The sequence below is a fragment of the Protobothrops mucrosquamatus genome, unplaced genomic scaffold (genome assembly GCF_001527695.2).
Source record: "Protobothrops mucrosquamatus isolate PMUCROS unplaced genomic scaffold, P.Mucros_1.0 scaffold4549, whole genome shotgun sequence".
NCBI classification, from domain to species: domain Eukaryota; kingdom Metazoa; phylum Chordata; class Lepidosauria; order Squamata; family Viperidae; genus Protobothrops; species Protobothrops mucrosquamatus.
Genome location: NW_015390454.1, coordinates 23802 through 50544, shown reverse-complemented (window position 1 = coordinate 50544; position 26743 = coordinate 23802). Strand labels below are relative to the sequence as shown.

The window sequence follows — 26743 nt, the reverse complement described above, 5'->3', positions numbered from 1 at the left end:
AATGTAGATGTTTCTTTGAAGGAGCCCAATGATTACAAGAAACATATGGTACTTCCACTGTCAATATCTTAATGATTATTAGTAAGAAATACCATTCCTCATCTGAGAACAGGAGTAATAAACCCATTGTGTAGAAAAACACAGCAAAGGTTGCATACAGAGTGTAAATGAAATATTAAGTTTTGCATTTACCTATTACCTATGTATTTATAGAAATAGTCATTGAAATTTTGTCCTAGTGGGATTACAGCAAGATAAACCCCCGCTGTAACTACACATGCAGAAACTGTCCCAATTCTAACAGCTTCCATTATATACTGTAGGATAATCTGTATTTTGAGATGGGGGGGACATCTAAAACTCATCTAATTTACTAGCAGCAGTGTATGTTTTATTTTCTCCAATCCATGTGAACAGTTGCTATTTGTTCTTGTGGGAAATTGTGAAGCATTCATCTCAGTGACAATGCTATTATGTGATGCCTATTCAATCACCCCATCCCATGATATCAAACAGTCTTCCTAAGGTGTATGTGTGTGTGTATGCAGCGATCTCTGAATATACATCAACCCATAATGGCCTCTCTAGGAATCAGTCTGCATACTCTTTTCTATATACATCTTAGATGTCATAAAGACAACATTTAGATCAGTGGTTCTCAACCTTTTTAATGCCGCGACCCCCAACCGGTCATAAGTCGAGGACTAAACCGGTCATAAGTCGAGGACTAAACCGGTCATAAGTCGAGGACTACCCAACCGGTTGTAAGTCGAGGACTTTCCCTGCCCAGGAGCGCCACGCATGCATGGTTCCGCCCCCTGCGCCGGCCAAGGTGTAGCTGGCAAGCAGCAGAGACAGAGCAGGCCGACCACCAGCTGGCCCAGCTCAAGGGAGGTAAAGCACCCGCCGGAAAAGGGGGAAAAAATGGCGGACAGCCTTGCTTGGCGACCCCCGTGAAATGGTCGATCGACCCCAAATGGGGTCCCGACCCATAGGTTGAGAACCACTGATTTAGATGGTAAATGATAAGAAAGGAGAGAATTCTCTTCAGGCTTAATTGCAATATGAAGCTGAACCCTTGTTCTTTTCAAGGTTCCTGACTAACTTCTGCCAATTGAACATGATCCTGCTGTTATCTATTGCAGGAGACAGCTTGTTCCTGATTTGGCTCCTGGGAAAGAATAATCTTAAAACATGTATTAGCCTGTCTCTAAAGAGAGCTACCAATCTCTTCTAATGGACGTTCTGTAGGATCTTTCTGACACTATTGAATCTTACTGTGTACTAGATTTCTGCAGGATTCTCACCTTTTTGAGCTTCTTGGTTTTGATTTCTACTTCCTGCTGTAAAGAAGTGAATGTCTCCCGGAGCTCCATGGTTTCCTCATCCCGCAAAAGTACTTCCTGTTGCATTTCCCGTTCACGCCGCTTCTGTGTTATAGAATCAGTGTCAGAATACAATCCTGCTACCTCCCACCAGAGGATTATCAGCAACCCCTGGCTCCATAGACAAACATTACAGTCTAGCCTCCATGATCTGCTTGAAAGGTTGCTTGTATTTTGAAAGAGGCCAAAGTCATATCCATTTCATATTAGTTTGAGAAAGAATGGGACACCCGGAAGGAAAGTTGAGAAGTCCGCAGTTCATCCAAATCACAGCCAGTCCTTACCTGCTCTGCAATTTCCTGTCTCTTCAGCTCAAGCATCTTTTGCTGCTCGTTTGTGTGGTCCATGATGTTCCTCCCGCCAATCAGCAATTTGCTCTCCATCGCCTGAAGACAAGAAGGGGAAAGTAACATTAGATTATGGCAAAAGATTCCATCCTTTAACTAGTATAGTGCTTACATGTACAGTTGAGCAGCCACAACATGTCTGAACAATTGTTCCATTTGAGAATGTTTATTCCCTCTCTCAAGTGATTTAATTCATTTGAAAGAATTAAATATGTAATCAATGCTATAGCAAATATTTAATACACAAGCTGTAAAGGTCAAACTGTTACAGCAAATATTGGCAGTTAAATTCTTGGATCACAAAGGCTTAGATTATATTCTATTCTTCTTCAACTTCTTGGTTAGCACAGTAGTAGCGCAGTGGTATGCCCTGCTTCAATCTTTCCTGCCAAACCTTGAGGTGGTAATTGGAAAAAAGAAGCAGTATGCAGAATTTGGAATAAATCAATTACTGTATTTAGATAATTCAGAAACCCATATTTTTCTGGTGGCACAAAAAAAGCCAATTAATAAAGGCTGGGTTCTCATGATTTGCTTAACCAAATCATTTAATAATCTAACAGCTGCATTTGCACACTATGCTGACTTTATTTATTTTTGTAGTTCAGCAGAGCGTGCATAAGCAACATTGTTGGTTTGTGGTTCAATGTATTTATAAAATCAGAACATTGAATTAATTCATAAACGAGTTGGGCATTTTTTCCAAATCAGCCTTTAACTGTGTGGTTCAATGTTTATGCAAACCCAGAGGTTGGATTAATTCAGTGACCAGATGAAGCAGCTAACTTGGCATTTGGTGCCAGAGGTTTCAAGCAGCTGAGCCGAAAAAGTGTATGAGAAAAAGCTCCTGGTTTAGCTTGGCTATACAAAATTGGCAAACTGCAGGTCCAAATCCACAACATAAAAGCAGTTAAAAAGAGAAAGAGAAAACAATTTAAAAGCCAGCTGATAGGCTGCTCTTGACACCATCCATCTCTGGGCCTCAGGCGAAGATTTCTAGAGCTGTATGATGCCTCCCTTCAAAGGGAGATTTGAAGGAGAAAAATAGCATGAAGGAAGAGGATTAGCTCTCCATTTTGCTACAATATGGTCCCAATCCTGATTAGAGGGTTTTGAGACAGTTATTAAAAAGTGAAATAATGGAAGTTAAATGCTACGTATTTCCTCTTTCCCAATGTGACTATCACTGCATGGGAATCTAAATATCTGGGATAAGAGGACTGGAAATGGCCTTACCATGAGCAAAGGTGACACAGCTGTCTTAGGCAAGAAATTTTGGATAACATCACAAAATTGGAACCCAGACAGATCTAGTCTTTGTGACTGTGATATAATACACTGACCAGCCTTAGTGAAATGTCAGCCAGCTGGTTCAAAAAAATCTGGGTCCCAAAATTCCACTTTTTAGAACATTTTCCTGCCTTTTGGATGCCATCCTGATGATTAAACCTGGTTGAATTTTCCCCATTTTTAGATTATGTGGATGCATTCAATTTCTCTTAAAATTGTCAACATTGGATAAATAACCCTAAAATAGTCTTATAAAGCCAGTCATGGATCACTATATAGTTAAACTGTTAAATTTGAATCTAGGATAAAGGCTTCTCAAATCCCAGTTAAAATAAAAGTTCAAGATTACTTATCTTCCTCTCTATAAGAAATGGAAGTAGTCACATGTAAAAATCTGTTAGGATGGGAAATTCAAAAATGATTTGAACTTTGTCATTTGATGGAAAGGAATAACAAAAAACAATAGCAGTACTTAATCCTTGATATAGTGACTCCTGACTAGCAGGCTTATAAAAAGAAATAACAATTTAGAAAAGGTAAACATAGTTTATGTTTTCTATATAAATAAACATTAATAACACCATAGGCTATTTAAGGAGATTCTGAATTTGCATCGCTCTGAAATACTAGAATTTCCTGTCAATCTGGGTTGAATGGAGGGGATTTTTCTGAAGGTACTTACAACTGGCATCCATTAAGAATTTGTGGATTTCCTATCAAAGAGTGATAAAGTAAGAATTTCACGGTCTACTTTTTAAATATCAATTTCAATTAATCCTGTTCTGCTCACCTAATTTTAGTGCTTTGAAAAAGAGCTAAGATGGAGAATTTACCCATTTATCCTGTGGGAATGCTCAAACTTCCTATGACAGCCCTATACTTAAGGTGTCCTGAGCAAGCTCTCTGCTCTTTGTTCCCAGGCTGTGGTGCTGACACATCCCAGATGGTGCTGGGCTATAGCCAGGACCATTTCCTTCCACACAGCTGCTGGCCAACACATGGCAGCTGCACTCACTACTTGCAAGCCCTCCTTCCTGTATGCCTCGCACTGAGCAGTTCCTTCCCACAGAAACACTGGAATCTTTTACTTGAAAGGAAGGCAAGCTGTCTTGAAGACAAGCAATAATTTGATTGGGGATTTCAGTTTTGCAACTCTTTCTATCATGAAAACTGGCCCTATTTTGCACCAAAGAATTGCAGTTACCAAAGCTGATCCTCTTTTGCTATTCTACAAATCATATAGGTATACATTTATATATACAGCAGGCATCACTTAACAATGGTAATTGGGGCCAGAATTTCCATTGCTAAGTAATGTGCGGTGTCATGTGGCTGCAGCACTTAGCAATGGAAATTTCAGTACTTCTTGTTATCATCATCAAGTGAACCTCTGTGGGTTATTAAGTGAGGATATCATGGGTCATCATTTGCAACCACCTGCCAGCTTCCCCATTGACTTCGCTTGTAGAAAGCCAGCAAAGAAGATTGGAAATGGTGATCACATGACCATGGGATTTTGTGACATTATACTTGCATGCTGGCTGATGAATACCTGAATCATGATTACATGACTGTGGGGACACTATGATGGCTGCAACTTTAAGGGCTGGTCGTAAGTCTCCTTCAGTGTTGTTGTAATTTTGAATGGTAGCTAAACAAATGGTCCTTTAACTATACATTTTATACAAGGTTCTAGTTTGGCCAACACTGGATTTTAGACTAAAGTGATAAGGAGGAGCTTGTCAATTTTTAATAATTTTGCAGGCAGTCCTGTAGCATTAGGGCAGATGAGAGATAAATGGAGAACCGTCTGATGGAAACTATAAATGCAACAAGACTTGCTTGTTTTCATATTTTCCCCGTCTAAAAGGAAAGAAACATTACTGATTCATAAATTAAACTTCATGTTCCTAGCCAGGCATATTCATAGAGAAGGATTTCCCAGACAGAAATAGAACAATGTGGGACAGATGACTCTCATGTTTCCATTGTATGAAGAGTAAGATTTAAAGTCTCTGATTCAGTTATTGCTAAACCCAATTGCAAAGGTAGACAAATATAGGTAGTTCTCGACTTACGACCACGATGGAGCCCAAAATTTCTGTTGCTGAACAAGATAGTTGTTAAGTGAATTTTGCCTCATTTTACAACATTTTTGCTACAGTTGTTAAGTGAATCAGTGCAGTTGTTAAGTTAATAACACAGTTGTTAAGTGAATGTGGTTTCCACATTGACTTTGCTTGTCAGAAGGCCACAAAAGGTGATCACAAGATCCTGCGATACTCCAACCAACATAAATACATGCCAATTGCCAAGCTTCTGAATGCTCCAATGGCTGTGTGAAAAACAGACACGTCACTTTTTTCAGTGCCCTATTAACTTTGGTCACCAAATAAATGATTGTAAGTCGAGGACGGTAGCAGTCTCTTAGATTAGAACGCTGTACGGCAGTCTTCGGTTTATGACCACAACTGGGACCTGAATTTGGATCATTAAGTGATGTAATTGTTAAGCAAGTTGTCATGTGACCAGACTTGATTTTATGACCATTTTATTGAGGTTGTTAAGTGAATCACATGGTCATTAAGTGAATCCAGCTTCCCCAATTGACTTTAACTTTCAGAAGCAGTCTGGGAAAGTCGCAAATTGTGATCACATGATTGCAACATGCTACAGCTGTCATAAATGCCAGCCAGTTGCCAAGTGCCCAAATTACAATCACATGACCAGGGTGTGCATATGTATGTGTGCAATAGTCGTAACTTCAAGAATGGGGTATAGCTCACTTTTTCCTAGGCCTAGACAACTTTGAACCATGATAAGAAAAGTTGCATGATTTCAGACCAGTTAATCTCCTCAAGCAGTCTACATAGGGTGTCATGGAATACAGGCCCAAGACCTGTCTGGTTCATGGGCAAATCCCACTAGGAAATTCTTTAGACATGCCTCCCCTTTTGGTTATCCTAAACAGTTTGGTTTTCTGAAATCCCAGGATTTCAGAAGAGGACAACTTGTAGCCTAGTCTAGAAAATATTCAGAACATAGATTCAAACTATGTACTGCAGGGAGCTGAATTCAAGCCAAGAGATTTTGAAGGAGGAGAGGCAGGAAGCAGGGCCAGGGAGGAGGGGCTGTCCTTCCTCAGAAGCTGTCATCAGTGCTTAATGGGGAAGCTGAGTAAAAAGGAAGGGTATTGTTGCACTCTCCACTCTAAATCCTGTATTCTTAGATTCACAGAATTATAGAGCTGGAAGGTATCGTAAGAGATCATGAAGCCCAATCCCTTGCTCAGTGCAGGTTCCACTCTATAGCACTGACAGATAATTATACAGCCTGTTTGAAGACCTCTATGGAAGGAGATTTGCTCCATATAGCAAATCTTGCAATGGCTGAGGGGCTTACTCTAGTCTGAATCTCTTTCCTTGTAATTTTTACCCATTAATACTGGTTCTACGCTGTGGAATAGTGGAAAATAAGTCCACTCTCTCTTTTGTGTACGATACAATATCTTATTTATCTCTTATGTGGGTTAAGTCTGCCCAGATAATTTAATCATCCCACTTAAGGCTTTGTTTCCATGCTCCTTCATAGCCTTCCTCTGAACATGCTCTAATTTTTGAACTATAGTGCCTAGAACTGTACTCCAAATGGGTCTGAGCAGGGGATAATGTAATAGAGCAATCAATTCCTCTGATGAAGTCTCCGCTCTCTGTGCTCCCACTAATGCATCCTAAGATAGCATTTGCCTTTTTGGCAGCCACATCAGACAGTTGGCTGATACTGAACTTGTGACTGACAAGGACTCCCAGATCCTTTCCATATGTAACTAGTGTCAAGCCAAATATCCTCTAGCTAGCCTATATTTGTGCTTTACATTTTTCTAACCTGATGAAGAATGTTATGTTTCTCCATCTTAAATTCCATCCTATTCATTTCAGCCTATTACTTGTCTAGAAACTTGCCTGTATTTGTCGTCTCTTTGATTTTATTGCATGCCACTCAGCATTCTTTTGGAATGATGTAGAAATAAATAATAATAATGAATATTAAAATCTTCTTCCATTTGCCTCACTGAATTTACACACACACACTTCCAGCAAGGTAATTGAAACAAACTTCCCCGTGGACGAACAACTGAGGAAGCCAGTCTCCATCTATAGGGCATATCATTTATTTATTAGGATAATAAGCCTGTATATCAAATTATAATGGAAACTCATCTTTCCAAGGGGTACTTTGTAGCACTATCATTCAAGAGTCACTGAGGATCTACTATATACTGTTGATATGACACTCAGAGGTGCCAAATATATCTATTGATCCCTTACTTGCCATTCTAGGGTGCCATAAGAGAAGTCTATGGACATGTTTGGCACTAACCAAACTCTTTGCACCTGACTTTTTAACATTAAAAATGGACCCCAGAAGTTTTATTAGAAAATAAAAGTGTTATGCTCCTTCTATCCAGTGTTTTGTATAGATGTGTGTCCTTTTTGAGTATGCAAGCAACGGCCACAAGGTGGCCTTTCCAACTTGAAGCCATTCATCCTATATCAAGGGTGTCAAACTCGCCACGTCACGTGACGTGTCGTGACATGTCGCAACTCTTTTTGCATTGCTGGCAATAGGGTGGGCGCGGCTTCAGTATGATGAAACCGGCCTGCAGGCCGGCAGTTTGACACCCCTGTCCTATATGGACGTCCTTGGAGTAATCTGGTAGTCCCAAACTACCATAGATAATGGTGCCTGAGACCAGGAATCGATGTTTTTCTGTAACAGTCCCTCTTCTGTGGAAAAAGCTGCAACAATTATGAGTGCAAACTAGTTGCCAAGTGCCCAAATTGCAATGACATGACTGTGGAGGCACCATGATAGCGAGAACTCTAAGGACCAGTTGTAGGTACCACTCATTTGATGCCATTGCAATTTCAAATGGTTGCTGAATGAGTGCTGGTTAACCAAGGACTACCTACGCATATATTTCTATTATCATTTTTTTTAGCATTCTCTTATATGCATGTTTCTCATTCACAGGCTCTTTCACTTCATCATTCCATTCAGCATCCTTTTTCATTCCTTCAACATTTCCTTCAGCATTAACTCCACACACATTCTATAACATTAAAATTTTCATTCTGTTCTAAGTAGCTTCTACATCATACTTTCTTATGGCCATTTTCTATTTGTACTGTTGCAAGACTAGTCTATCTTCTAATTTTTTTCATGCAGTACTTATGTTTTTTGTTCTTACAGTTGTTCTATTGAACTATACTTTGTATTTCTTTCCATCAAGATCCATTATATTTTAGCTATAATGAATCTCAAAAATATATGAGAGATTAAAGAGTAGGTACCAGACGTATAAATGGACTACCTGTCTCTACATTCCATGTCTCCATGGTTGTGCTGTGGTGTCTATCACAAGCCATGAATGGGGCCAGCTCTAGGCAAAGGCTGAATAGGCAGCAGCCTAGGAACGCCTTAACTTGGGAAGCACCAAAACTGAACTGCTTCCAAAAAATACAATAAAAAAGTAAAAAGCAGTAATGATGCACTCCATAAGCCAGCATGCCTGCTTGAGGGTTAAATGTAATTAAGAAACAAATGGGTGCACTCTTGCAAATGCCTATAATGATTCTCATCTGTCAGAGTCCATTTCTCTTGAACTAAGTACAGCAGATTAACAAAAATATGTTTGGTTTATAATGTGACTAGGGGATTAAAAAATAAAAGAGAAAGTTTGCAAATATTTGTTAAGTAGCTACACCCAGTCCAGTATCCCTCTCTTGTTTCTTTTATATAATACAGAGCTCAGTAATGAACAACAACAAAGCCTTCCAACTCAGGCTTCTTAGAGCTCAACAACTCAAAGATTCCAGAATTGCCATGATGTGTGAACAAAGTGATTGTGTTCATTGGAGAAGCGAATATATTGCCTCTCCACTTAAATACACAAATTATTAATGTCATCATGTGTTAGTTAAGCAGCAGTCATTCAGATGTCAGCAAGCCAGAGAGCATCATTTCTGCAGCAGAAAGATAGGTTTCATTGTTAGGTGGCAATTTAACATTCAACTCACTGGATAATTACAATTTCTATCCTATTGGATAGATTCAACTTTTATCTGTTATGATATCCACAACTGACCATTTATTGTGCCTCTTCATGCATCATATCCAAAACTAATATGATGGGGAAGTGAGGATTGTAGGGTTGTCAAGCAAGAGTGGATGACCACGAACTACTCACTAATCCTGTTTGTTCAAGTCATGAGCACCAATTCAAAGAGAAAACAATTTGTTGAAAGTTCAGCTATCAAAGTAAGCAACAACTCATTTCCCTATGGGATGAGTCCAGAGGTCCTAACAGTTGGTAACTCCCTGGAATATAGTAGACCTTTTGTATATCTCTAGACCTTTGTACAGCTCTAGCCCAGGGGGGCATTGCCTCACATATTAATTATATATTACATTATATGGATTGCTACAAGTCACTGATAGCCATACATAGATATGAGACAATAAATATACACACTCTCACCCTTCACGTATACTGTATATTGTTCTTTCTGAGAATATAAACTCCCCCTCGTCCCCAATAGCTTTGCATGTTCTCAATGGGCTGTTTAAAAAGCTTTGTTGCCTACACCTTTCATAGGCTCCCCTCTAATTTTACTACACAAAGCTCTTGGAAGATCCCCTCAGTTGCAGCTACTAGATTAAAGGATGAAACTGGAAACTGATATGCCCACTTCACCATAAGCACATCTCAACCAATTCTGCCTATATGCTTATGCACATCACTTTAATCAAAATGCCCTACATCTGCGATATAAATTCAAAGAGTATTCAAATGTCTTATTTATTATAAGATAGGAATATAACATATTATTATCCATAAAGATTTAACTATATATATACATATAGTTCTGTAATACCCTTCACTTTCTTATTCAATGAGAACAGAAGAAGAACTTGCTAGATCAGCCCACAGATGACTTAACCCACAAGTTAAGAAGAGATTGGACAACCATTTGTCTGGAATGGTATAAGATCTCCTGCCTTGGGCAAGGGTTGGACTGGAAGACCTCCAAGGTCCCTTCCAACTCTGCTACTCTGTTAAGTCACTTAGACTAGGTACAAATACTGACAAAACTAAAAAGTCATTATAATACCAAGAAGCAAAAATTATTTACATGATATGAATATTATAAAACTGGAAACAAGCAGAGAAGAGAAGGCAAAGCCAAGAAGGATAAAGATCTCAGGAAGAAGTTAATAATTTCAGAGAGTTCTTAGAAGAGACAAGAAGCAGGTTTATGGTGACATCTCTAAAGACACAGAAGACTTCACAAAATGTGCAAACTATTGTGCAACATTCTTAATTTCACATGCCACAAAATAATGCTCAGAATCCTTCACTGGAGATTAGAACCCTACACAGAAAAGAAGATGCCAGGTGTTCAAGTTAGTTTTAGAAAAGGCCGAGGAACAAGAGACATTATTATAGATGCATGCTGAATAATTGAGAAAGCCAAATACCCAAAAGAAAACAATATGTGTTATACTGATCATAGAAAGGCTTTGATTGTGGCAATCATGTCAAGCAGCAGAAAGTCTTAGGAAAATGTGTGTCCTAAAAGATCTCGTTATTCTCATGAGAAACCTATACACAGGACAGGAAGCCCCACTCTGATCAGAACATGGTGAAAAGGGACTTCCGGTTCCTGAATGCGGCGCTTGCAGCTGCACAAAGAGACTGCTCTCTTCGCCAGCTGATTCTCCGCTGCCAGTAGACCCTTAATCTGGTCGAAAAGCCGCCCTGGATGGGCGGCTACTGTTGAGGAGGTCCTCGTCATCCGTGGGAGAGCGGCAGCTTCTTCCACGGCCCGAGATTGCTCCTTTGGGCCGACGGTGGAAAGACCGGCCAGTAAAATGGCCGTTCACTTTGCCGCTGTAACCTGAAGTCAGAAGAACATCTAAGCGCAGGAACCACTGTGGCTGAGCCGGGTGAGACTTTTTTTTTCTCTCCCTCTCTTGGTTGTCCTTTTTCTTTTGTGCCTGTAAAAAGCACTTTTGAAATCATTTCCCTGCTCTAAGAAAGCGGCGTTTGTGAGTGTGAGAAAAGAAGCTTAAATGGACTGAATTAATTTAAAGTGACTTTTTTCTATTTTTATTTTTTTTATTCACTTTGGGGTCTTGGAATTTTTTTTTAATATTGAATTTACTACTGGATTTTGTCTACATCTTAAGAATTCTCCTGTTTTGTGTGTTTTCTGATCTTGTTAATGTTATTCCTGGTGTCTGGGAGGAGATTTTATATTTTACTGAGGACACCTTGTGGAAAAAGTCAAAATTGCAACTGCTTCTTTTTCTGATGGTGAGACTGACTTTGACCTTCAGATTACCATAAAAGGGAAAACACAAAGAAACTTAACAGCTGTATTTGTGGGGGGTGGATACTGATTAAATGTTCCTGGAACACAGCCTCTACTAAAAGATATAGACTGTTTCTAATTATTTTTGAAATGGAGAAACCCTATGTTCAACTTGAGTATATACTCATACTGGAAAAACTTTATGAAGCTACTGACCAAACACGTTTGCAAATAAAAGAGTGCACTATAGCAATAAGAAACAGAAATTCTTCTTTGAATCTACAAATTGACCCCCAGACTCTATCTGAGCATTCTACAGACCAAAAAACAACAGAAGCGGAACCAACTAAGATTAAAGAAGATTCCACTTTACTTCATACACATCCTGATGAGATCTCCGAGGAACCAAAAAGGACTGTAATTAAACCACTTACAATTCCAAAACCAACAGAAATGGATAGACAAGCTCAACTAACCGAGAACTATGGTAGCTTGGATAAGCAACTATTAACTACAAAGTTGGACATAACTGAGTCTGTTATTCAACAGTTTCAAATGTGGAGACTTGACTCTTTAAAACNTGTTTATTCTTTCTATCTTTTTTGTAGATTAAGATATTTTGTGGAGTTAGGGATATTAGTATTTGTTTACTCATATATGAATATTATCCTGGGATTAGGTTTGGGAAGTCCGGGGGGGGGGATGGGGGGTTTTTACTTGTTATTGTGTTTATTATGCTTGTGATTGTTTTTTTATGATGGAAAATAATAAAAAAAAATTTGGGAAAAAAAAAAAGAAAGGTATTTTTTTCTTTTTTGTTTTTGTTTTTTGTTTTCTTTCTCTTTTCTTTTTTGAACTAATATTTTTGTTCTTAGAAATTATAGTTATTTTGTAATGGAAGAAGAATAAGAAAAAAGAAGAAATGATATTAATAAATGATTATTGATTATGTTAAGGAAAAAGGGAATGGAGAGACACCCGAAGTGTTAATTATGTATTTATATTAGCAATATGGAATATAGCAATTGAAATAGTAAAGCTTAATACAGGATTTGGACTTATTTAGATGAAATGTTATTGATGATTGTTTTGATTGACTTAGTTGTATTGAAATATATTAACTTGAATATAATATATTATTAGAGGGAATAGAGAGGGGGTTTCTAATGATTTAATCTGAACTATATGAGTGTGACTTTGTTTTTGTACAATTGACTACCCTGCCACCACGTTGATTCTTAAGCACTTGTTTGTAAAATGAAAAAACTAATAAAACTTGTTTTTTTAAAAAAAGAACATGGTGAAAAGATTGGCTCCAAATCAGTGAAAGAGTGAGACAAGGCTATATATTCTCTCCTAAGTCATTCAACCTATAGTATACACTGAAGATATATTGACAGAGGCAGGATTGGAAGAAGAGCGTGATTTTAAAATTGAAGAAAGAAACATCAATAACCTGTACTATGTTGATGGTACTACTCTTCATAGCTAAAAATGCAAATGATCTGTAAGCACTAGTAATAAAAATTAACAAGCACAATTAAAAATTGGGTTAAGGTTAAACATAAATATCAAATTAATTACAACAGATGGAGCAACTATCCTTATAATTAATAATAAAGATACTGAAATGGTTGGTAGCTTTTACCTTTTAGGATCAATATGAACAATAAAGGAATTGTTGATTGCTTTCAAACAATAAATGCACTTCAACTAGGACTTCATAGGATAGCAGTGAAGGCCTTGGAAAAGATATTCAGATGCCATGATTTATTTATATCTATGAAGACCAGAATTGTGCAGGCAATGGTTCTCCTGTGAAACTCCATGGAAGCAAAAGACTTTGAAGGAGTAGTATAAAAGAATATCTGATGCTTTTGAACTTTGATGTTCAAGAAGACTCCTGAAAATACCATGGATAGAAAACAAACAAATGGATCATAACGAAAATCAATGCAGAGTTTTTATTTGATACACAAATGACCAAGCTCAAACCATATTTTGGACACATTCTGTGAAGACTTAGCTCCTTTCAGAAGGTTATTTGCTGGGAAAGGTACAAAAAAAAAGAGAAGAAGTCCAGCAGCAGCTATGTACCTTTGGTAGACCTGAAGAGATTTAGAGAATGTGGTCACTAAAAGCTGACACCGATTTGATGGCTCATAATCAATTAAAAAAACCCCTCTCTCTTGTTCATTTATAGGAGAAACAGCCCAGGTTAAATCCTGAATATTTTTAAAGTGAGAAAAATCTATTTATTTATGAATAAACTGATAATGTGCGCAACTACAATTAACAGGATGCTTAAGTAGAATTTTAAGATTTATTCTGAAACGTTTAGAAATTTTAATTATTAAAATCTTTAATTTACCTAAATTAAATTTCACTTTATTAATAATGCTTTTCGGCCCCTTTTGGAGAATAACTTATCTGGGAAAGATTGCAGAGGCACAACTAGCTCTCAAAATACAAGGGACACACACACGCCCTGCCGCCACAGCCCTTTGTTGCTTTCACAAATCCTTGGGATGACTTGCACCATCCCCTGACTTTGCATGATGAAATGTGGCATGTACCTGCTGCTCTCACTGAATCATAAAAATGCAAGGAAGTGATGAACCATCCTGAATCCAGTCAGATGATTTCATAAACTCTCAATCTTCTCATCATTGAAGAACATTATTAAGCAAGCTTGTCAAATAAGCTTGTCATAATTTGGATGATGGCCATCCAAATGATGTAAACAATGAGTGAAATAAACAGAAAAAGGCACACACATGCATGGATAAGTTCATAAATCAGCATCTTTTGAAAATATGTAGCCTATAATTGAAGGCATAGAGTTCCTCTTTCACACATTGCAGATCCTAAGACTGCTCAGAATTCACATCGACAATATTGGTTGCCACCTAGACTCTGAGTCAGTCTATTAGGCTAGTATTTCTCCATGTAATATTAACATTACAGGAAATTACTTCCAAGGGTTCTTCCTGGTTCCAGTCCCAGGTTCAGCGCAATCACCGGCTCCACTTTTGTTACAAGAAAATCAAAAGTGGGTGACATTCACTGCAACCGAGTGTTTGTCACGATTTTTTTTAAAATAAAAAAAACTTGGTTTGTTGACTAACTAACCAAGCCTACCAAACTGGTAGCCTTCAGTTGTTGTGTTACAATCTATAATTTAAAAGCCACAAAAACTGGATTTACATGCTGAGCAACGAGCATGACAATGCAGAGAAATTAAGTCCCTTCCACCTCTGAAAAGGGTATTTCTATATCCATAATTTCTAATACAATCCAGTCATTCTCTTCCACCGTGCATTACATATTGCATTGCAACTGACCTTCACTTAGTTGGAAACAAGGGCAGTTTGGATGGTGGTCATGGATGCAGGAATAAAGCCCTGCTTCTTTTCATGTATGTTGCATGTGTAATGAAAATTAAAAAGGGCACAGCTTCAATTGCAGTCACAGACACTGCCTTAACTTTCTTTGGCCTCCTCTATGGATGCTCCTGAATGCAACAGCACTCTGCACCTTGATTACAATTCATACAGTTTTAGAAAATCCTCCAGATGGGGCAGTGGCTAGCCATATCTTTGCTCGTGGATTGAAATACTTTTGATCAGAAACTCCTGGAATCCTCTTTTCCATTTAGCAGAGCACACCCACCCTTCTACTTTGGGCCTGCATCACTCGGATGGAATGTTGGAGAAAATATATAGATAGCGTTAAATTTTAATAATAAAAATACAAATAAAGTGGATAATTTCCAGAAAATATCACAAACTGTCAACAAAACCACACCCGGTATTAAAATCGTGTTAAAGGGAGATATAAAAACATCATCAAAGGGAAGCCATCTGTCTTACTATTTAGAAACACCTGAAGAATGAAAAAAAAGCCATTTTCAAAGGGCAAAAGAGGGGGAAAAATACGATGATAGAATCTGTCTAAATGACACAAATGGTGGCTTTATGGATCTCTGCTTACTCTATCACAAGAACTCCCTGCAATGCCTGGCAAATCAGTTGCTTAGCAACAGCTCCTCCCATTATTTCCCTTAGGAGACTCTCTGCTCTCCAATCTAGCCCTATTAGTGGATGCGCCTTGCTACTCAGCCTCCAGATTTTCCTGCCTTGATGGTAATATTTGCAGTCATCGGTTGGGTTCAGGCAGAGTGTTCAGCTATAATACTACTTATTTAGTTCAGGTTTAGCAGATTGACAGAACCCAGTGCTATCTGAGTTTCAAATGTGGCAGTTGCGAACCCAGGGCAATGATGGGGAAGTGGCCACTGTGGCCCTTAGAATTCCTGCCCCACAGATATCTGGATATGAGATTCTATTTGCAAAATCAGACTGTAGGGAGCAGACAGGACTGCTGCTACCGTATAGACCTCCTTGCTGCGTACAGGTAGTTCTCACAAACACAGTTGGGACCAGAATTTCTGTTGCTAAGCAAGGCAGTTATTGTGAGTCACCTCTGATTTTATGACCTTTTTTGCCATGATCATTAAGTAAACCACTGCAGTTGTTATGTGAATCATGACACCATTAAGCAAATCTGGTTTCTCCCATTGACTTTGCTTGTCCGAAGCCAACTGGGAAGGTCGCAAGTGACAATCACACGATCCTGAGATGCTGCAACTGTCATAAATACATGCTGGTTGCCAAGTGCCCAAATTCTGATCATGTGACCATGGTGATGCTGCAGTGGTCACAAGTGCAAGGACTGGTTAGAAGTCACATTTTCCAGTGTAGTTGTAACTACTAAAGGTCACTAAACAAATGGCTGTAAGATCAAGATTACCTATAATGACTTCCCTACCTGAGCTGCTTGACATTGTGCCTGGGTTTTCCAGCTTATGGTACTGGGAGATGTAAATTTGCCTTTCCCAGATATGGAGTCTGAAGTGGCTTGGGAGTTCACAGCTGCCACCATGGCAACCATTGACCTGACCCAAGTCATCAAGAGTCAGATACATGGGAGGGGGTCACTTGTTGGATCTGTTTTTTTTTCTCTAGGGGCAGTGACAATGTGATCTGGAACTGGGCATGTTGATCTTGCCCTTGAGATACAGATCATTGTTTTGCAGTTCTTCGTGCCTGTCAATTTGTCTGCCCAGAATTCCTGTTAGACCTCAGTTCAACTTAGGCCTTAGTCATCTCTTGGAATGAGAATGTAACAGCCTTGATTCAGATTGTACCTTCATGGCCTTTCTCTACACAGGGGTCTCAGAGAACTCCTGGTTTTCAGAGGAACTGGGAGATAAAATGGCAGAAGAGATTAGAGCACTGATGTAAGACAAAGATTAGATCCCTACCAGATCTGGACACATTACTGAGACAGCCCTTTGACTTATGATGGGACTGAGATTGGGGTAATACATTCATCTTGGTCCTTCTAAATCTCTTGATGGCTTTCAGTGCCATTGATCATAGTATCCTTCTGGATCAACTCAGGTGATTGGGAGTGGGATACTTAGTGTAGCAATAGCTCTCCTTCTTCTTTCACAAACAATTCCCCTTCCTGTTGATTTGGGGGGAGTCCTCAGCTCTTACTCAAGAGTTCAGTTTTCTCCCCATTCTTATCTAGCATCTACATGAATCTCCTGGGTGAAGTTATCTGTTGTCATGGGATTGGATATCAACAATATGCTAATGATACCTACTTACATAACCCTTGGCCACTGATGTTCTATCTCAGTGTCTGGAGGCTACAGTGGTCTGGATAGGAAAAAATAGATCAAGCTCAATCTTGGATATGAATGAGGATGTGGTCATACTGTCCTAAACACACTTGGTTTGCAATTTGTGGATTCACAATCAATCAGAATAGAGCTGGAAGGGACCTTGGATGTTTTCTAGTTCAACCCTCTGCTCAAGCAGGAGAACCTATCCCATTTCAGACAGGTGACTACTTTATTCAGTCTTAAGAACCTCCAGTGATGATGTACCTACAACGTCTGAAAGCAAGCTGTTCCACTGGTTAATTGTTCTCACAGTTAGGAAGTTTCTCCTTAATTCCAGGTTGCGTCTTTCCTTGATTAATTTCCATCCATTGTTTCTTGTCTTGCCTTCTGGTTCTTTGGAAAATAAGTTTACCCCCTCCTCTTTGTGGCAGTTTCTCAAATACTGGAATACTGCTATCATATTGCCCCTAGTCCTTCTTTTCTCTAGACTAGCCATACCCAATTCCTGCAACTGTTCTTCATATATTTTTGTCTCCAGGCCTTTAATCATCTTAGTTGCTCTTCTTTGCACTTTTTCCAAAGTCTCAACATTTTTTCTGCAATGTGATGACCAAAACTGGATGCAGTATTCCAGCTGTGGTCTTACTAAGGATTTATAAAGCAGTACTAATACTTCACTCTGTTTATATAACTAAGGCTTGTATTAGCTTTTTTGGCTGCTGCCACACACTGCTGGCTCATAGTTAAGTGATTGTCCACTAGGACTCAAAGGTCCTCTCACAGTTACTGTTTTTGAGCCAGGTTTCATCTAATCCAGTGATGGCGAACCTTTTAGAGACTGAGTGCCCAAAACCTGGCCCCGCCCTGCTTCACCCCCTGCCCCGCCCCTGCTCCGCCCCCACCCCGCCTGCCCTCAGGGTCACTCACTGCTTCCAGGGCCCGCCACAGATCACCCAGGCAGCCCAGCAGCGCCATGGCAGCCACGCCATCTCCCTGCGCCCCGCAGCATCAACTGTGCACAATGAGGTGTGAGGGCAGAGTCTTGTCTACGCTGCCTGGCTGCCATGTCCTTGGCTGCGCTGCTCCGCGTGGGCCACACTCGGGAGTGACTCTCCTCCAGGGGGGCTGCTGGTGAGGAGGGGATCGTGGGGGAGACAAGGCTGTGTGCCCACAGAAAGGGCTCCGAGTGCTGCCTCTGGTACAGGTGCCATAGGTTCACCACCACTGATCTAATCTATACTTGTACATTTGGATTTTCCTGCCTAGGTATAAAACCTTGCTTTTCTCCACATTAAATTTCATGTTGTTGGATTGGACCCATTGTTCAAGTCTGTGAAGATCTTTTTGGATCCTGAGCTTGTCTTCTTGGATGTTGGCTATGCTTGAAGAACATCTTCTAAAATGGGAAGGCCCCCACCCCCAATTTTGGAGTAAAAACTTCAACAAGCTATAAAAATACTAATCAAATCAGAAGTTATGTATCCCTGGTTTAAAGATTAATATTAGTAGCAAATGTATTCAGTAAACACAAACCATAGTTTAGTGTCAGTAATATTCAGAGAAAGGCACAATAGCAGGAGAGGAACTTCATTAACTTCCTGAGTATATTGGAGGTCTCAAGTTTCTTTGCTCAGGTCTCTGAATATTCCTTAAAGCATCTCATTCTTTCCCAAGAACAATTTAATTCAGCATCCTAAACACATAAAATTATATTACAAATTTTGTTTTCAGTTTTTTGGCCCTTCCCTGCTGCTTTCAGACATTTCATCAGATGTTGCCTGTACATTTTCAAGCCCATTTGAGTACCAAAAAGGCTAGAAATGTGTTGTTGTTTTTAATAAAGTGTCATCATGGGGAGGTACAATTATTGTGGATGGGTGTGTTTCTTACTCCTATGGAATTACAATGGCACACGGCCTTACTGAAGTGGAAAAAAGGACTACTGTTGTTCATTTGATTGCTATCGAACAATAGTTTCCCATTTAGAAATAGACAAAAGATGAGCTGAGTTTTGTAGTCTAATACTGTCACTCTGCCCCCATTTCATCTTTTAGCATTACTAATGGAATGCTGTTGCTTTCACCGCCATCCGTTCTGCCAGTAAGAATCACATCTCTAAAACTACGTTGTGTGCACACATGCTCCCAAAGGGAGCCTAATCTAGAGCGCTAGTTACTCTGCCTAGCCCTACAGCCTACATTCCCAGTGCTTGTCAAAATTAGGTCAGCCTTCTGTTGCAATTACGTTGCTAAAGGCAGCTGCTGATCAAAAACAATTCCATCAAGCAGGAGAGATAGCAGCATAAAACCCCCTTCACATGATCTCTCTGTGTTTTCAAGTTCCCCTACTAAAATCTTGCAAATTAAAATAGAATGCAATGATATTCCACCACAGGAACCACAAGGGCAAAGCAGAGCTTCAACACAAATTACTTTCTGATCAGATTCCCACAACACACTTAGCCGTGGCTTGCTTAAACATGGTTTGTTGGAAAAGCCACAAATGGCTGGATTTATACAATATGTACAGCTGAACCAAACCAGCATTATTGTGGCTTAGAGCTGCTCAGCGAACCTTCCTCTGGAGCTGAAGAAGGATCTGCTGCTTTTCCTCACTGACAATTCCTCTTTTTCCTGTTGAGTTGGTGGGAACAGCTGGAATTCTGAGCATGCTATAGGAAACTTTCAAAATGGCAGGTGTGGCAGTCATAAAATATTCACGGCCCAAACAAACTGAGAAGATCTTCAATCTCAGCTCACCTCTGCCTTCTTTTTCTGAGCAAGTGGATACACTCTCAAAAAGAGCTCTTTTATAGTACTTAATTTTTGGTAATGGGACCTACAACATTGTGGGCACCAAGAGAGGTTTTGTGAATACACTGGTAGCTGAGGATGTCAAATTCAAAAAGCTAGATATTTGGCCTGGGTCTTGAGGAACCAATGGACTATTGGCCAGATTTAGGGGAGGTTCCTTACTGTCATGCAAGATCTTTGCCACCCTAACCAACTATACAGCAAGATCTGACCAACTAGTTTCTGGAGTCTGTGTCATGTTGGGGCGGTAGTCATGCACAACCACCTATCTTTTCTTTGGCTCTTGATGTGCCAAACCATGCCCTGTGCAGCAAATGTGGTTCAGTGATCATTTTACCCAACATGTCCTTGTGATTACTGACCACTCCCAGGAAGCCAAATGCAAGAGCTTTTTTGAAAGCAACACAATATCAAAGACCTGAGCATGACCACTTTTCCTGCTATTTATATCTCTCCCATTATCTTTGTTGCCTTTGTATGCATAGCAAGGTTCCTGGGCTCTTCTTCTAAGGTGGCAGAAGCACCAGCAGCAGCATTAAACTAAAGAAGCGGGCTTACGCTATTGCCTAAGTTCAGGCAATGCATTAAGCTGAAGATACTTTAAACACTGATTATAAAATTACCTCTGGCCAGGTACATATAACATGCTTGGTCACAACTCACGATACACAAATGGCTCAGCTCAGATAATGTATTTCCCCAGATCAGACCACTGATCATTCATGATATTCATGATCACTTGGCCCACCTAATGGAATGAGATCATGTCTTTTTCGGGGCTGCTAAATTGGTCAGTCTTTGATCTGATTTTTTTACACAATATTCCATAAGGCTGGATTGTGTGCTAAAAAAAAGGAGGGTTTCCCTATGTTTTCAATCCATCCGTTCACAAAGCTGCCTCTCTCTGGAACACAATGGTCTCCTTCTTTTCTAGGCCACCATTGACCCAAGGCTGTATGGGCTGGGGGGACTTGTGATAGGCATTGTACTTGTTCATTGAGAGAGCAACTCCAACCAACAGAAGGGAATATTCATCCAGATGCCATTACCCCACATCCCTCTCCCTCCCTTTAACTACAAGAGGTCATTCAGATGCCTCTGCTATCTTCTTGGAAGTTGAGAAGTCCATATCTGGGAGAGCTTTGTTGGGACTGCTCAGAGCATCATCTGTGCCCATCCAATCCTGGACATGCTATTGCCTCACTACTGATCTAGGTTTAGAAAAAAAATGTTCCAAAGGTGCTTTTTCAAGAGGCAACTGAGCTTTCTTGTTTTTCTTTGAAGACATTTCACTTTTCATCCAAGAAACTTTTTCAATTCTGATTGGATGGTGAGGAATGGAAGGATTTACATTCCTTGCAGGAAGCTGGTCATTTGCATTCTTTTACAGAGTCGTTGAGGCCACTTGGAAGTTTATCTGTGTCCACAGGGTCACCTGAGTAGTGCAAATGGGTGTGGAACTTTCTTGGAACCCCACCATCTAGTCAAAACTGAAGAAGCTTCTTGGATGAGAAGCGAAATGTCTTCAAAGAATAACAAGAAAGTCCAGTTGCCACTTGAAAAAGCATCTTTGGGACGATCATGACCTGGATGACTGAGAATCTCCACAGACATTAGAAAAAATGGATCCAGGTTTTACCCATAGGACAGTGGTGGCGAACCTATGGCACGGGTGCCAGAGGCGGCACTCGGAGCTCTCTCTGTGGGCACGCGCGCCGTCGCCCCAGTCCTAGGCCTTCAGCTGGGTTTTATAAAACCTTTTTGCTTTAGGCCTCCGACACTGTGTGCAAAAAAGAAAAAGGTTCAATCAATCAGTCAATTTCAGCTTCTCGCGGGGAAAAAAAAAGATCTTGCAAAGTTGGAATTGATTGATTGAACTTTTTAGTCCCACCCAGTCTGCTGTTACCACGCCCACCCAATGGGCCACACCCACCCAATGGGCCACACCCACCTAATGGGCCACACCCACCCGGCACCCGACGATGCATAATTGGGTTTTGGGTTGCAGTTTGGGCACTTGGTCTCTAAAAGGTTCGCCATCACTGCCATAGGACATGCGGTTTCAGAGGCTAACGAGGAAGGAAGAAAGCCGTGCCTCCTTCACCTCACTGAAGCCTTGATTCCTATTGTAGCAGAGAAGGGAAGAAGCCCGATTCTGAGAAAGCATCGTGCCCCTCGTCTGCACATTGAAGGATACTCCTAGGAGTAAGAAATCCATAGCTTATGAATGGCATGAGATTGCAAGCCTTTTAAAAGCTTTCCTCAACCACCAAGAATTTGTCAATGAAATTCAGCAGCAAAGTACCAAAATGTGGAAGTGTAATTTTCTTTCATAAGAAAAAGGGGGAAGGAAAGGTATATTCAGCCCCTGACAGAGTTGATGTATTATCTTACTAAAAAAGAAAAGGTAAATTTTAAAAAAATAAACAAAGGACCTGAAATTCTGGCCACACCCTTTCCAGTAACTTCGGCATGTCGCTGCCACGGTGGACCAAAAATAAAAGATTAAAAAAACCAAATATAATTTTGTCTGCAAAACAACAACCTCCCAGTCCTGACTTAATGTGTCCAATAAGTTTCTTCTAATCATAAGCCATGGGCAAAGCCCAGATAGCAGAGTTTTTCACTATGGTTCTCATGAGCAATGCCCGGTCAGCCTTAGCTATTCATTCTAGCCAGTGATACTGTCTGCATTGGCAATGACACCACGTCACTTGTAGGGCAGTTCCAAAGTTGTAAGTTTCTTCTGAGGAGAATGCAGTATCTCTAACCATGCTCAGCTTTATTCCCTCCCCTCAACCCAATCAATCACAGTAAATATCGGGCTTACAAAACCACTACCACCACCCCCAGTTTGAAGCTCACCAGCCTTCTTGCCCACTTCTTGGATAAGTTTGCTCAAATATGACTTGGTCGTTTTTGGAGTCTGGCTTCTTTCTTTGCCTCTTTGCATTGTCCAGTACCAAGAATAAAATGCAAACAGGTGTTTTGAAGGGTGCCAATCCCCTTCATGGGGTCCAGTGGTTTCTGCCTGTAGGAAGGAAACCTTAATTCTGCAAAGGCCAGTCATAATTCTGGAGATATGAGAGCACGGTGCTCTGTACATGTTCAGAGGCATATATATATGCCAGGGCTGACAATACTCTGAAAAAGCTTCATGGAACTAAGCCCCGGCTATGCTATGATTTAGCTTAAAATGCTGGGATCCCCTGGATGAACCCCTGGAGAGGAGAGGAAGAAGACCCCAAGGCAACCACTTGGTGGTAATCGTGGGGGTGAGAGAAGCAGGCCGAACCAGACTGAAGGAGCGACAACAGCATTTGGGCAACAAAGACTTGCAGGATCTCCTCAGTAAGATAGGAAATCTTTGCAATTCTGGGTTTCTCATATGGAGAGTTTGGGGGGGGGGGGAGTTGTTAAGTTATCCCAGAGATTCACAGGCTCAGTCCACAGATAATTAACCTAGTCAGTTAAAGTCATAACGCCTGAATGTGGAAACATACTAAGTTAACACTTAGTGTTAACCTTGGTTAGGGTTTTGTTTTGGTTAAGCATGCTATGGAAACCCTGCCCACTTAAGACTATCCATTGCATGGTATGAACCCAGAAAATAATTTGAGTCATCTGGCTGCATTCATAATTGAGGTTTATAAGGTGAGGGAGGGAACAGTGCTCTGGTCAGTGGCTTCTATGAGTAGTGGGGAATGCAGACATATGGATGGCTCCAACTCTGCTGGCCTTTTGCAAAGCAGAGAAGACATGGCTCTTCCCCAGACATTGGGGCCAGGATGTTAATTACTGGAGTTCTGCTGTGGGTGTATATGATGGGGATACTGAAATTTTATTGGGACCTTGATTTCTTTTTGTTTTTGGATTTGGTTTACCATCTAGAATCTGATGGTATAGATAGGCATATATTGGATGAATGGATGGATGGATAAATGCCAAGTAGTTGTTGAAGAATTCCAGGGTTTGGTTCTTGGAATATCCAATTAGTTCTAGGAGAGGAGGGAAACCTAGTAGTTTGACATGAGGTTTTCTAAAAGCCATAGTTTGGGGAAGAGACATCATTTTGGGAGCCTCAGTGGGACCTTGTGTTTTCATCCTGGAAGGACAGTACAGAATCACTATAAACACTTTAAAGGTATTCATACAACCATGTCAGTTAAAGGCAAAGCAACTACATTTGCCCAGTGTGCTGTATTTGATTTTGTATTAACCTTGATTAGGTGGTTTTTGGGTTTTTTTGCAGCTTAGCATCTTGTGTGAACCCCAACCATTGAGTTAGTTTATGCTTCAATATACTGCATGAATCCTTCAAACTGATCACTTTACTAACCAACTTAAGCATTTTCCATCTGCACAGATGCTCCATGTGCTCCCATAGTCTGAATCGTGGTGCACACCCACCCATTTTTCAAGTGAGATGAGAATCAAATCTGGAGGCAAGTTTGGGAACCTCATGCTTGGCCCACAGGATGGGCCTCTGTCTTGCTGCACTTCCCAGCTCACACTAAAAGGCAACCAAGGGCACAGACAGCACTTGCAGATCTGGCCAAACAAGAGTCAGCAAAAAGATACAGATACAGTTTTTTGGGGGGGGGAATGACCTTTGAGCATCCTTTAGGCATATTTTTTAGTAAAAGCTAGGACAGAAATAGGATGGGGAAGTCCTTACTTAAATCCCTAAGATGCTGCAGGCAATGTGACCTGGAAGACAGGGAAGGTTGCAGCCCCTCTTGTTAACACCCATTTGCAGAGACAAAAGGAAACCCCATCAGAACTGCAGGAACAATTGGCCAACCTCCCGGAGGTACCAGCCAATATGTATGCAGGAGGTCACCTCCACCCAGTAATAGCAATGGCCTTTTCTGTGCCGCTTTGTTGTGCAATGGAGGAGCTTATTAGCTCAAGCTGCCAGCCCTAAACACCAAAGACCCCCTCCTGGGCTTCATCATTCCACAGTTCAGCCACTCCTCCTTCCTGGCCAGATGGAGCAGGGTCTGACAGCCTATGCAAAGGAATCCGACACATGACAGCGCATAAACCTAAGCAAGAGGCCCAGCAGACACTGCAGCCAACAGAAATCCATTACTGCCACAAGGTCCAGAGTGCACCAGCAGACAAAATATTAGCATGTGGCCTCTGTCTCCCCAGGAAGTCACACCTCTTTTCATTGAGTCTCGACCAATATTTACCACCACTGTTGCTGGATTAACTGCTATTAAAGGGCTGTTTGTGAATTAATCTTAATAGTGAGCCTCTAAACATATCAGATGATATTTGGGATGTGTGACTTCCTGCTCCACCTGGAAAATGATGTCCTGCCTCACTGTTTTTTTCTTCCCCAGATGCACAAGAGCTTGCTTAATGCTGTGTACTTGAACCACACTTCAGAAATGCTGGTATGAATGAGGCTTACCTTGTATTTGGTTGCTAGAAGTTCAGTGGCCTCTTGCTCCCTCCTGAGTTCCTCAATCATCTTCTCTTTCTCTTCCAGTAGCTTTTGCTTCTCCTCATTCACCAGGCTGTGGTCATCCTGGATGGCTGCCTTCTCCTCCTCCAACCTCTCTTTTTGCTCCATCAGGTAATTTTTCATATTTTTTTCCAGCCCTCCATCCTCATTGTCCTCTGCTTCTTCACTTTCAGGGGTCCCCTCCCCATCTATGGTTTTCTTTCTCCGGCTACTCCTCCTCCTCTTCTTGCTCAGCATCCCCCGTTTCTCCAACTGGGCCTTCAGGCGGATGATCTCTTCCTGGAACTCCCGCAATAGTGTATCTTTAGGATCCTCATTGATTCGTGGCTTGTTCTTGATATTTTTGGCCCTATTAGCAAATCGGAGGGTTGATAAGCTCTCATCATAGCTGTGGGAAGCTGGGCCCAGCGTGGCTACCATGATGGTCTTAGCATTGCCACCCAAAGAGTCCTGCAGAAGGCGGGTGAGCTTGGAATCCCGATATGGGATATGGGTGCTTTTGCCATCCACCAGGGCTGAAATCACATTCCCCAGAGCAGAGAGGGAGAGGTTGATCTTGGAGGCTTCTTTGGGTCGTTCCCCTGGGGCACCCATCTTGCTCTGCCTTTCACTCCCAGCCAAATCCACCAGGTTGAGCTTTCCTACCCGGATGTGATCCTCTCCATCTGGGCCAGTCTCACTGCACTCCACCGTGATGACAAAGATGGCGTGTGAGCGGGAGCTGTGCTCGTTCATGTTCGTGCTGCCCACCGATCGAGTTTGGTTCCCCAAATTCATGACATGTTCAATTTCTTTGACATTCTTTGTCACAAAGGACGAAAGGTCCTTGATGTAAACACCCGTTTCTGGGTTCTCTTTCAGCTCCATTTTCTTACTCTGGTCTTTTGCCAGGAGATCGCGGATCTCTTCTTGATAGATCTCCAAATAGGAAGCCCTGACCAAATATTGCTGGTTCTGCGAACGGGAGATATGGGTGAAGATGTGCTCAAAGGAGATGGGGATGACACCTCTCTTCTCAGGGTCAGCCCAGACCCCTTGCATAGTGTAGGTCTTCCCGGTACCGGTTTGACCGTAGGCAAAGATGGTGCCATTGAATCCTTGCAGAACTGAATCTATCAAGGGCCGGACCGTTTCATCATACAGGTCTGCCTGCTTGGAGGTGGCATCGTACACAGCATCAAAGGTGAACGTTTTGGCCAGTTCCCCTGGAGAGGCCTTGGGGTTCCGGATAGTCACCTGGCCCAGCTTCACATCCATGTCCAGGATCCTCTCGTAGCCGGTTGCTTCCTCTTTCCTGTTCATGGGGCGGCAGCGGACCACCACTTTCAGAGTCTCGCTGACCCTGGGCCTATTAGCCAT

At 41.1% G+C, this 26743-nt stretch overlaps 1 protein-coding gene across 1 annotated transcript; it reads right to left on the bottom strand.

The window, feature by feature from the left end:
• Positions 1–1307: 1307 nt before the first annotated feature.
• LOC107299111 (kinesin-like protein KIF3C) lies at positions 1308–26743 on the bottom strand (the record flags this gene model as incomplete). The annotated part of the gene is made up of 3 exons (XM_015828477.1): positions 25331–26743; positions 1670–1771; positions 1308–1430 (listed from the first exon to the last, which is right to left on the bottom strand). Coding segments are annotated over exons 1-3 (1638 nt in total), but the record flags the coding sequence as incomplete, so codon positions are not given.